This window comes from Prionailurus bengalensis, chromosome B3 (genome assembly GCF_016509475.1).
Source record: "Prionailurus bengalensis isolate Pbe53 chromosome B3, Fcat_Pben_1.1_paternal_pri, whole genome shotgun sequence".
NCBI lineage: Eukaryota > Metazoa > Chordata > Mammalia > Carnivora > Felidae > Prionailurus > Prionailurus bengalensis.
In genome coordinates this window covers 106,892,939-106,906,275 of record NC_057355.1, presented here as the reverse complement: position 1 = coordinate 106,906,275, position 13,337 = coordinate 106,892,939, and the positions used below count along the sequence as shown (strand labels likewise).

At 44.3% G+C, this 13,337-nt stretch overlaps 1 protein-coding gene across 5 annotated transcripts in view; it reads right to left on the bottom strand.

Moving 5' to 3' along the window:
- DAAM1 (dishevelled associated activator of morphogenesis 1) overlaps window positions 1-13,337 on the bottom strand; it is a 178,292-nt gene that overhangs the window by 74,611 nt on the left and 90,344 nt on the right. For all 5 annotated transcript variants that reach the window (XR_006293399.1, XM_043556272.1, XM_043556270.1 and 2 more), the window contains one exon: window positions 11,310-11,399. Coding sequence is in view for 4 of the 5 variants with exons in the window: in XM_043556272.1 (XP_043412207.1) it covers window positions 11,310-11,399 (90 nt within the window). In the remaining variant the exon portion in view is untranslated. The remainder of the gene's footprint in view (window positions 1-11,309; window positions 11,400-13,337) is intronic.

Here is a 13,337-nt window from a genome sequence, read left to right as displayed (position 1 = left end):
TTAAAAGTGGAAATGTTCACAGCCAACAACCCAGGAATTACATGTTTTGGTGTTTATCCCAAAAAAATTCTTGAACCCATGCACAAGGCTGCTCATTGCCATACTTTTTAAAAAATAATGAAAAACTGCAAGTAAGCATTATCCAAAGGGGTGTGAAATAATTAAACTGTGGTGTGTTCATGTAATGGAACATCATATTGCAGTTAAAATGAACTACCATATATTGTCTATGAATATATACATACAGAATAAAGTCATAAATACCTGGGCAAGGAAAAGAAAACATGTACCACCTCCAGAATAGGTCACCTTTGGGCTTCAGCTATATTTATGTTTCCTTTCTTTTTAAAAAATCCATGGTGGTCACTGAGGAGGGCACTTGTTGGGATGAGCACTGGGTGTTGTATGTAAGCAATGAATCACAGGAATCTACCCCCAAAACCAAGAGCGCACTGTATCCACTGTACGTTAGCCAACTTGACAATAAATTATATTAAAAAAATAAATAAAATAAAAAATCCATGGTGAGGGGCACCTGGGTGGCTCAGTCAGTTAAGCGGCCAACTTCAGCTCAGGTCATGATCTCACGGTCTGTGAGTTCGAGCCCCGCATCGGGCTCTGTGCTGACAACTCAGAGCCTGGAGCCTGTTTCAGATTCTGTGTCTCCCTCTCTCTCTGACCCTCCCCCGTTCATGCTCTGTTTCACTCTGTCTCAAAAATAAATAAATGTTTTAAAAAAAAAAAATCCATGGTGATTATAAAATGTCAGCAGTTGTTAAACACGGGTATTCATTATATTCTGTACTTTTTTGTATATTTAAAATTTCACAAGAAAAATCATATCACCAACTGGGCTATAGTAGTTTATCCCATGAGTGGAGGGGAAAGTTATCAGAAATCTGTTTTCAGAAATTTTAGAGAATGCCAATTTATCGGTACCCAGAACGTCTGCTCTGGTAATTAGGTTTACGATTTCTACCAATAATGGTATCTGTGCTAAAACATTCTTTTTTATTTTTAGCATTTTTAATTTTTTTTTTTTTAATGTTTGTTCATTTTTGAGAAAGAGAGAGAGAGACGGAGCACAAGGGGGGGGGGGCGGGGGGGGGCAGAGAGAGAGGGAGACACAGAATCCGAAGCAGGCTCTAGGCTCTGAGCTGTCAGCACACAGACTGATGAGGGGCTCGAAGTCAAGAACCATGAGATTGTGACCTGAGCCAAAAGCCACCCAGTGTCCCTAAAACATTCTTTTATGATCTCCTCAACGCCGAAGTTTTGTTTTGTTAGATGGATTTTGGAAATCACACAGCTAGAATGCACTATTGAATTATAATGCTGCAACTCTGAACAAATTTTATTGTTGAACAGGGGGTAATTCCAGCTCACTTCAACCCAATAAATCACTTATTTGTAAAGCTGACTTGTTTCGTGGAAACTCTTGGTGTTGTGTCCTATCACGGGATTTTTCCCCACTGCAAAAAAAAATAGCAGTAGTAATGTTTTCGTCTAAAACTATTTTTTAGTGCTCTTATTTCAAAACTGAAGATCTTTCATCCACTTGCCTTTCCTAGGCAGCAAAAGAGGAATTTTAGTTAAAAACTGGCTTGATCCACACACATACCCATTTCCCAGAGATCAGCTGGTGTTCACAACTGCTTGCCAAGCAAGCCCAATGATGGGAGCATCTCCAAGGGCTGCAGCTGGTCAGCAGGGACTGAAGCACTGCAGTGGGCAGGTGGGTGAGAAGAAGTGGGATAGATTCTGACGTTCTCAGGGTCCCAACCTTCCCAAGTACCAATTAAGGGCGCTCCTGATACCAGATTCAGAGCTCCGCCCAGGAACTTAGGAACTACACATTGATTGCCACTGCCCTAGAACTTCTGACACAAAAGGGGCCTCCTGCCCATTTCTGGTGCTAACAGTGAAGACCGTCTTGGTTTCTTCCCTGATCTATAATTTATCCTCCTAACTCACTTTTTCTGCCTCCAAAAGTTTCTGTGGTCCAACTGAGAGAGAGGGCTTTTAAAATCTTCACTACTGTTCTGTGAAAACCAGGTATCATTGTTTAAGAATATGGACGTGAACCCCAGACTAGCACGAGTGTGGACAAACAGAAAGTGAGTCCATACTACTATTTTGATCATAGTCACCATCACTGACATTGACAGTGTCAACAGCTGTCATCACCATGCCCCAAGCTCTCCGTTAACTCTGACATCATATTATCTTAATATCCACAACCACCCTGTGAAGTTGATCTCATTATACAGAGGAGAGAGAAATCAGAAGGTTCAGAAATATCTCCTAGTGAATGGTATCCTCCCTTCTCTGGTCACCCTTCAGATGGCCTGTAACTATGCAAAATATTTTCTCATAGCTGTTACTTGCCTTCTGCTTATCTTAGAAAAAATAGTGGCAATCACATTACAATACAGTTTAGAACAATTATGAGGGGCAAACATAATGTAGGGAGCTTGTAGACAGATCTCTTGACTGAAAGGCTCTTGGAGATAATCTACCCCAAGGGAAGTCCTTTTACTGGTGAAGCCTGAAAAACAGAGGCCTGTACCTGAGCCAGAATATAGAACACCATTGAAAGACTACAGAACTTGCCCACCATATTTTAGATTTGTTCACTTCTCCAAGCACGGGGAAGATAGATATGTTCTGGTTCACCCTGTGGGCAAGTTTGCTTACTGCTTTCTTCATTCATGAAGCTGGCCACCTACCAGGTGGCAATACAGAACTATGAGCTCAGGACCATTCTGCAGACTTCAAGACAAGGGTGGTAGTAGGCACAGCTAGAATGGCAGAATTGGTTAATACCAGGAGGAAAAAAAAAGCCCCAAACTGACATTATTGAACCGAGGGATTACAGGAATAGGAGTCACATAAATACTCATGAACCAACCACCCTTTATTTCAACACTGGTTCAAGGGCTGCCAGAGGCAGAGAGTCCTTGAATTTTCTACTCCGAATCTACAATTTGGTGTTCATTTTGATGGCACTGGCTTTTGCAATTAAAAGAAAATAAAGAAAGGGGCGCCTGGGTGGCTCAGTCTGAGTCAGTCGAGAGCGTCTGACTCTTGATTTTGGCTCAAGTCATGATCTCACAGTTCGTGAGTTCGAGCCCTGCGTGGGGCTCTGCCCTGCCGGTGCAGAGCCTACTTGAGATTCTTTCTCTCTTTCTCTCTCTGTCCCTCCTCTGCTCTCTCTCTCTCAAAACTAAAGAAACAAACATTTAAAAAAAAATAAATGAAACTAAAGAAAGGAAATGGGTCGTTAGCTTTGAGATTACCCTCCTTAGGGGAGAAAGGGCAATGAGAAACATGGCTTCAGTGCGTTTCTGGGCAGAAAACTCAGGAAATCTCACTAGGGCCAAGATCACCATGTTTTCACAGTCACTGCCTAAATAGATAAATGGTACTGAAAACCTTTGGGTGGTTTATAGATTCACCTTTGTTTTAATGTCACAAAGGAAGAGTTAAAAAAAAAAAAAAAAAGAGGAGATGGAGGGGAGAAAAACAAAACAAAACAAAAAACAAAACAGGTCCCTGAGCTAGACAAAGGAAGGAAGAAAAAAAAAAAAAAGCCAGGGTTGCCTTGACAACACAAGCACTGGCTGCATTTTAAATAATATTTATTTTTCCTCCTCATTTCAATACAAGTATGTGGTGGCTTTATAATGCTCGACTTGGCTAGGCTGAACGATATCCTTTCTTGGAGGCTTCTGGGTACGGGGAGCCACAAAGAGAGGCTCTCACAGGAGGTATAGAGGCCAGAGGCAAAGCAGCAGCCATTTTGTTCTTCCTACTTGTCTTTTATCGGCTGGCTCACCTTGTTGGTGTGGAACAGCAGGCGGGTCTGCTACTGCCTCACCTTCCCCTGGATCCTCCCTCAGCTTCTCCTGGCCCAGGTGTGTGTGTGCTGAGGTCCATGACTAATGGTTCAGGCTTCTGCATGACACCCACACAAGAGCCAGAGGTCGAGAGAATGGACACTGGCTTGTGTGTCCTTGTGGGCTCCAGCCTATCCTTGCTCCCTCCCAGTTACACCCACCTTTCTTCCGAACTGCCTGCTCCAGAATGTGAAGCTTCCGCAACAGAAATAAAGACAGCAGCCTGACAAAGAGTGCTTAGCCGGCCTCAGGGTGAATCTCTTAGCTCTGTGTCTCCCCCAGTAGTCCTGCTTCTCTGACTGAAACCCGACTCATACAAAATATATTGAACGCACATTTTAAAAAGAGCAATTTTATTTTTATCATCAGGGGGAAAAAAAATACTCCTAGGTAAGAGGGAGAATAACGCACTGTAGAAAATCTGGGAAATATCTTTATAAACAAAAAAGCGGGGCGCCTGGGTGGCTCAGTCAGTTAAGCATCCGACTTTGGCTCAGGTCATGATCTCACAGTTTGTGGGTTCGAGCCCCGTGTCGGGCTCTGTGCTGACAGCTCAGAGCCTGGAGCCTGTGTCTCCCTCTCTCTCTGCTCCTCCCCTACTCTCACTCTGTATCTCTCTCTGTCAAAAATCAACATTAAAAAAAAAAAAAAAAAGTAAATTACCCACAGTCCCAACAAACAACTGTTTCTGTCTGCTTACCTCTATCTATATACTTTTTTGCAAACTTTTGATCGAACCAATTATAGCTTTACACCTTTTTTTAACACTGTATCATTAGTTTCCCAGGTCATTAAAATTTCTTTGATAACATGACATTTTTTTTCTTTTGATAACATGACTTTTCAATGGCTACAAGATACTGTCAGGATTGTGTGCTATAATATAACCATCCTCTTTAAGTTGGTTACAATCCTGCGCTTTCAAGAACACTGCAAAGAACTGCCTCACGTATAGGTCTTCGCTTTCATTTCTCATCACTTTTGTGGAGTCAGTTCCTAGAAGAGGAACGTTTCAGGCTCCAAAGACATATTATCAAAAGGTTTTGGTCACCATCTTCAGGTCAATCAGCATCTCATACTCAGGCCAATGGGCAAAATATTTATCAACCCGTATAGCATGGGAGTCAGTGAAGGGTGTCAGTGAATCAGAACCAATGATGCAATGTGGGAACAGGGTCCTGGAGTCCCCTCTTTTGCCATGCCAGGACTTAACCCTTCAGTCCTTGAATCATGGGAGAAAACTGTTGGACCCTTGGGAGAAGAGTCAGACTGTCAGGAGCGCCTGGGTGGCTCAGTTGGCTAAGCGTCTGACTTCGGCTCACGTCATGATCTCGCAGCTCGTGAGTTTGAGCCCCGCATCAGGCTCTGTGCTGACAGCTCAGAGCCTGGAGCCTGCTTTCGATTCTGTGTCTCCCTCTTTCTCCGTCCCTCCCCTGCTCGCATGCACGCTCTCTCAAAAATAAACATTAAAAAAAATTAAAAAAAAAAAAAAAAAAGAAGTCAGCTTGGCATGGAGATTTTTACTGGGAGGGAGGGCTTGAGGCAGCTGCTCTTTACCAACTCTAAGTTGGCAATATTTTGACAAGATACCATAGTTTCACTGGGGTATACCCAGTGGACATCAGCTCATGTTAGAATTTCTACCTGACTTTCTCTTCTCCCTGCTGAACAAACCTCAGTTATTTCAGTCTCCCCCCAGTGTCTTTTTTTCAAAAGTTTAAGCCTCTTTACAGATTTCCTAACAAGCCCTACAAACTATGTTTAGCGAAGATCAATCGGATTAGGCCAACGGTCTAAAGCTGACCTTTTCAGTATTGGAAAAGGGACAGAGAACAAAGTACTAATCAAGAGAGAAAATAGACAGTGGATGTGAACATCGCTCAACTACTGAAAAAGGGGCCAGTTTCTAGAAGACGGGACAAAAGCATGACAGTGTCAGGTCTCTCACCAGTGCAAGTGCTAGAGGGGTCAGAGTGGTAAAGGAGCTGTTGTCTGAGTCACACACATCCACCCCCAAAGCCTGGTGGCTCCTTCCCCCGTGCCCCAGAGCCTGTTTGCTTACCCCGTTACGGAGCTTATGACAAGACTTGGTAACTATTTGATTTTATCTACTTCTCCTACCAGGATCACCCACTGCAGGAAATTTGACTTATTTGTTTAATCATCCTCAGAGTTTAGCCAAGAGTTTAGTCAGTACTTTCTGACCTACAGAAAGTACTCCATACACATCAGGTGAGTCACAAACCAGCTTGCCCTCCGCCAGTTGTATTGCTGCATGGAGTGAAGAAACTCAAAGCTCGTTGTTCCTTAGTGATTCAGTCTGGCATTATATGCAATTATGTTCCCTTTCAGAGCCATGGAATATGTAGACAAGGCAGAGAGTTTCAGAGCCTACAGAGCCTGAGGATGCCCACTGTCCTCCAGCTAATGTGCTTCCCTCGTTTTCTTTAGAGAAGCAGAGGGGGAAAGACAGCTCGATCTTATTTCTGTTCACTTCTACTTCTGCTACTTTCCTCAACCCCTGAGCCCTTAGGAGTACAAATCCCAACTGGAATCCATTATCAGGTGAAAACTCAATGGCAGGAAACCAACGCAAGTACTTCTTTAAAAGTCTAGAAACATACTTACTGAAATCTGGTTTTCTCCCTTTTCCGGACTCCCTCTCCCCAATCTTGACAGCTAACACAGTGAGTGCCTGAAAACCCAAAGCTCACTCTACTGTACACTTAAACTACCATCAAGGAGGGATATCTAGCTTCTCTTCCTTCTCACGTCTTCCAGGTCCAGTGCCCGACCACTGCTTCTCGTCCCAGCCTCCCCACAGGAGCCTCTCAGTAGGATACTGGAAACGACTACAGGGCGAACTATCATCTCGCCCCCTCGTTTTATACCTGGCTTGTTTGACAGCTGTGCGGAAAACTGGTGGTTCCTTTGGTCTTAATTCCAGCGCTTCAGCCTACGTTCCTTTGAACGCAAGAGGGCCTCCGCTCTCAAGGAAATGAAACTGCACCCTGGCGACTGTACACAACACAACTTCAATCTTTTTTTGGTGTATGGCAAAAGGAGAATTGCTTTTTGTGGGGAGGAGTGGGGAAGCGATCCAATGAGGATATGCAAACCAAAAGGCGGGAGTGAATGAAAAGTACCAGCTGAATTTTCTGCCACTTTTCCTAGAGGTCTCCAAAATGTACCTGGCACCAGATCAGCACTTTGCACAAATCACAAACAACTCCGCTGCAGCCGGGTCGGGCACGATTCTTAAAGGATTTAATTGAACTACAGTCAAACACACACTCAGCGGCGCAGTAAAAGCCACCTCCTCCACAGAAGACCCGAAAAGATGCAGAAGTGCAATATGGAGAATCCAAAGCCATTTACTTAAGCCGTGGCTTTAGAGATTGGAGACAGAAGGAGGGAAATTCTTGATCTTCGCCTCAAATACCTGATGACACTACCACTAACAGTGTCCAGCGCCACTCGTCTACTTTGCAAACTCTGAAGCTCCAGGAGGGGAAGCAGGTATTTTTTGGAGACTTACAAGGACTGGCTAAGTGAGGCAACTGGCGCAGTCGCTCCCGTGGAAAACTGCAATTAAAGATTCCTGCCGGTGCCGATAAGATCGCTGCCACCGTGACACGGGGCACACGCCCTTTTACTCTCTCCTCTCCGCAGCCCTCTCCTTGCTTTTCCCAGGGTTTAAAAATCATGTTAACAATAAGCAAATACAGCATGGCCAGATGCCTTTCGTGGTCAGATGGTTCATTGTTTAAAAAGTTTCAGTTTAAAATCCAAAAGATTGTTAACAGATGCAGTTTCTGGCTAGAGACTGGGAAAAACCTCACTTAAACAAAAGAGTATGTTGTGATTGGAACTAAAAAGGGAATTACCTTTAAAGATAAGAACCACAAACATTTCCTATTCGAAAATACCTCCAGCCCCACCAACAGGACCTTTTTTTGGCCCTTTCACAGAAGTGAAAATAATTTGACAGTGGACTGCTGCATATGACAAACCACGGCTGCCCAACCAGCCCCGTCATTTTTACAGATTTGTTTGGACTTTCAACAAGGCCACAACATCCATCTCTTCCTCTCCCCCAGATTACTCAATTAGGCAAGCCTCCAATTAATTTCTCTCCAATTCTTTCAGCCCCAGAAATACTTTTGCTGCTTTCATTTTGGCTCTGGAAATGGGTTTTCAACCAGAGACTTAGATAGAGACGAGTGTGAGAAATGAACATGGAGCCTGATAAGCAGACAGCCGCTGTTGGGACGCAAGTCACTATTGGGTGGAAAAGAGCCACTTGGCTGCGTGAGGCCTGGCCCCATCCTCAGTTCCCAGTCTCGTTTGCCTCCACAACTGCTGTGCACTTTTACACAGAAAGCCTGCTTTTCACCAACTCATGTGTCTGTTTCTGTTGGCTTTCGTGGGCCCTTACTCTATGGTTTCACTATGTGTGAGAATGTCTGTAATGCGCTGGGTTCTAATCTTGAGAGATGGAAAATCTAAAAAGCCGTGAGTACGTAGCTTTCCCTTGGCCCGAGAAATAGATGTGGTTTGACTTGCTGGTGACAAGCCTGATTTGAAAAGGCGACCAAAGATACGGTCCAAGGAAAACAATCTGTTTGTAGTAATACGGACGGCCACCATGGGCTCCACTTTGAGAATGACCAAACTGTCCGTTAGGGGATCGCATTATATGAAGAGAGGTAAACATTATGCCCTTTTCACACTTAAATTTTTGTGTTCTCTTACTCATTGTATTATTTCCCTATTTATTACAGTGCCCCAGAAAGGTCAGTTTCAGATCCATCACATAGCACGCTTAACAGTTTGAGAAGCTCTAATCAAGAAAAACCTACATTTAGCAACACCCCCATCCGGTTTTTTAAAACCATTTTTAAAAGTTTATTTATTTATTTTGAGAGAGAGAAAGACAGAGACAGAGAGAGAGCACGTGTGAATGCACGAGTTGGGGAGGGGCAGGTTGGGGGGGGAGCGAGGGAGGGAGAGAATCCCAAGCAGGCTCCTCACTGTCAGCGTGGAGCCTGATGTGGGGCTCGAACTTACAAACCAGGAGATCACGACCTGATGTCAAGTCAGACACTTAACCCATTGAGCCACCCAGGCTCCTATCATACATTTTAAAGTGAGGCAGATCTATAACCCCACGGGAATCCCCAAAGACTTCAAATGGCTTTCCCACTCAGCCACAACTTGGCTGTCATGTAAGGAATCCAGGCTGCAGGGCTGAAGCCTGCAGGAGAACCGCATTTCCAAAGGTCTGTGCAGTCTGGCCAGGTACTAGGAGGAAGGGCCCATCCATCAAGAAATGGGACGCAGAGGCCAGGGGCCACATCCCTATCTATCCTCCTACAACAAGGCAACCTCACCATGTGCACATGAGGCAGGGTTTGCAAGGGGATTTGATAGGCCTGGAAATTGAAAAATGAGCAACAGCTGCCAAGTCCAAGGTCATTACTATCCTCCAGGATTTGCCTTTTCTAGTCTAAGGGGCAGCAGTTTCCATGATTAACTTACAATTGCTGTCAAGGGTGTAATAAAATCTGGGAAAGAAGAAAACTTTCCCCTCAGTAAGCTGCTCCCATTTTCCTGCCCTTTCCTTCCCTCCAGTGTATATTCTCAGTCCCCACTTCATATTGTTTCCTAATTTTGAGAAAAAAAACTCTGCACTCGGATGAGCCAAAATAGACAGACATGTCCTCTGTGCACATAAGGAACTTGAAGATTTTTCCTTCTTGGTTCCAGGGGCCAGGTCCTGAGATGGCTGTGTGAAAGTTCCCTTGCTTTCAAAGACCATACAATACCATCACTTTCAGAACGGAACACATTTTAATTTCAAAATGCTTTCCCAGTGTATTATACCTGGTCCTTGAGCTATGACAATCAGTTCAATAAGAGAGAGACAGTACAAAGAGAAAAAAGAAGAAGACACAATCATTCACAAACACATCTTCCTGGTTACTACTAGATTCGGAATCCTTAGGTCTACAACTTGGTCTGATCTGGTAGCAGCTCAGAAAACCATACGGAGAGGTTAGAGCTGGATACGTCTCTCAGCAAAGGCCCCTGGAACCAAACCCCCACATAGTTGTAGCAATTGTAACTGCTCAGGTGGAAAACTAATTGTGCTTTCAATTTTTTTTTTGACAGTTCAGCATAACGCTTGTGACAACTTAGTGGTTCACTCGTCATGCACTCATTTCAACGTGTCCGATGCTGGAGTTACAAAGATGAGCTAAGACATGGTGCCTCGCCCCTAGAGGCACAAAGTCTGGCTAGAGAGGGGCACATGCAGGCTCACTACTGCAGACATGTTCCTGGAAGGACAGCACAGCAATCAGACAAGGCAGCAAAGGGGCAGAGGTGCTCAGAGACACTCACATGGGTAAATGGAGGTCTCACAATGCACACTAGTCACATAGGAAAAGTTTCTCGGACTGATATTGTGTCTTGAAAAGAAATTGGATTGCTATAGTTTGTTCTTATTTCCTTGTGGCAAGAGTGAGGAACTCGAGTGTCCACTGCCTGTTAGAGAGAGAGGTACCATTTCTCCTAGGTGCTAGCCTGCCCTTCCTGCTTACCCCATCGTGATTCAAGTTTCTACTGAACACAAGAAAAAAGTGGTAAAAGATGGTCATGAACTTAATTGGTTCCAAAAATGGGGTGGACATGATCTCAGAATTTGCCACAGGGTAAAAGATAGCAGAGTGAACTTTATTGCGGGAGATACAGTCCATGCGGTGATGCTTAGCACCACGGGACAGGATATCCATTCTCCCCTTCTCCAAAGGTAACAGAACCCAGAATAAAGATCGATTTCCTTGCAGCTGGGGCCATATAACAGTGGGCTGTGAGGGAATTCAGGTGGATGACTCCTAGGACATGTCCCTAAGAGGGGAGGTGGGTAAGTTTGTGCCTTCTTTCCCTTTCCCACATCCTCAGTTTGGAATATGAAATGGTCAGACAGCCACTTTGGACCATGAGGATGAGGCCACACCTTAGAGATGCTGAAACGGAAAGCTGCTAGAAGGTAAGAACAGAGGAGTGAGACCCCAGAATACTAGTCCTAACCTACCGAGATACCAACTTTTATGTAAAAAACAGAGAGAAAATTTGATCTTGGTGTAAGCCAATATTATTTTGGGTCTCAGTCGTAACAAGACTATGAATAGCAGGTACAGGTATAGGAGATATGGGAAGGTGTCCAATGAAGTGTTGATAAAAACAACATCTGAGGCATCACCACATTGCCCCAAGTAGCAACAAGGCCACGATCTGGTCTGTACATTATAAAGAACTGTCTGAATTCTGGTGGCGAAACGAGAGAGCAAAGGGAATCAACAATGATAATTTTCCAGTTAACCATAAACATAATGAGTTTCTTACCTTTTTCTTGCTACAGTATATTTGCCATTTCTTCTCAGCTGGAAGTGCAAACATGGCTTCCCTGTGTTTGTCTGTCAGGTCAAGTTCATCCTGAGAAGAAAAATAATAATTAGTATTTCAGAGATTAAATGTTATTCCTATAGGAGAGTTTATCAAGGGTCATTACAGAGGGGGAAAAAAAAAAAGAAACCAACGCAGAACTCAGTGAACTTGGAAAAGACTGAGACTGTAAGGTGTATGCTGTTACCATTAAGAAGGCACGTCCCTGGCATGGGGCTGAGTATCAAGCATGGCAAGAAGGACAAGGCTCAGCCTACACTTACTGCAGGGTGTGGGAAAGTGAGCTGAGCACACACAGAATCATCCTGAGCCAGTGTGTACAGCTGTTGGCAGGTGGAGGGGGGGGGTCTGTTGAGCAGTAAAGGCCATCAAAGCTCCAGAGTTTGGAAGGATTACTCATATTGTAGATGAGGGTTTGCTGGGGGTGGCTCCACTCAACACTGAGTATCAGGCTGGACCTGAAGAACTTGCACATGACAGGGAGAGGAGAGCAATAGCACCAAAGGCAGGGTGCGAGACCAGACTAGGTGTGTTTGGGGGACAGAGATCAGCTTAGCCGAAACACCAGAATTATGCAAAGAATCACCACATAAAAAGTTTGGGAGATTGGGAGTGATCAGTTTGTGAAGAGTCTTTTTTTTTTTTTTTTTTTTTTTTGGTAATGTCTATTTATTTATTTTGAGAGAGAGAGAGAGAGAGAGTGAGAGACCAGAGGATGGGGAGAGACAGAGAGAGAGAGAGAGAGAGAGAGAGAGAGAGAGAGAGAGAGAGAGAGAGAGAATCAGAAGCAGGCTCCACACTGTCAGCACAGAGCCCGATGTGGGGTTCAAACTCATGAAATGTGAGATCATGACCTGAGCAGAAACCAAGAGTCAGATGCTTAACCAACTGAGCCGCTGAGGCACCCTGTGAAAAATCTTAGGAAAAAGAATAAGGAGTTTATTCTCTTGACCAAGGACAGCCAATGACGGCTGTGAACAAGGGCGTGGCATCTGCACTGCCACGGGCCCCACTAACGTTTATTCAGTGCTTCTGGAGCCAAGCACCGTGCAGGCATTTTCTCAGTTCCCACAACAACTCGGAGTTCCATTCATTATTACCTCCTCGTAATAACAATGCCTGTTGTAATACAACTGGGGGAAATTTGGGTGGGAGACTGGGCAAGGAGCGTGCTCCAGACCATGCACCTGGTAAGTGATGGGGCTGGTTTTCAGCATATAGCTGTCAGACTCCAGGACCCAGACTCAGCCTCTCAGATCAGTGTCTGGAAACATGAATTTTACAGTGGAGCGAAGCTTAGACTGGACAGTAAGGGAGAGCAATTTACAAACATCCGTAACTACTGAATAACAACAGTAGGATAACAAATATAAAGTGCTTAGACATAAGTTCTTGGCATTTAATAACTCAATCATCCCTGGTCCTTATTACTGGCATTGAGCGTCTGGTACATTTTTATTACATAGGGAAAGTTATCTCATTGAGAGGCTGGTGGGTGTAGGACACATAAAAAGATGCTGTAAGTTAAGGCACGATAAGGTTTAGATCCCTGAGGAGTATGAACTCATCCCCTGCCTGAATGCCTTTGGTATTTATCTGCAATTCTGCCACTTGTAGACTCTAGCTTCATAACTCATACTTGTACCTCCATTTATCATCCAGCCCTGTTATTTCTTTCTTGAGAAGTGTCAGGACTTTTTAAAGTTTATTATTTATTTTGAGAGAGAAACAGAGAATGCGCACGCACAAGTGGGGGAGGGGCAGAGAGAGAGAGGAAGAAGGAGAACCCAGAGAGAGAATTGACAATACGGGGCTCGATCTCACGAACTGAGAGATCACGGCCTGAGATGAAACCAAGAGTTGGATGCTTAACAGACTGAGCCCCCCAGGTGCCCTTTTTTCCTTTCTAAAATTTCCAATGAAACCACCCAAACTTACACTCTAATAGCTGCTCCCTCGACTCCTGGC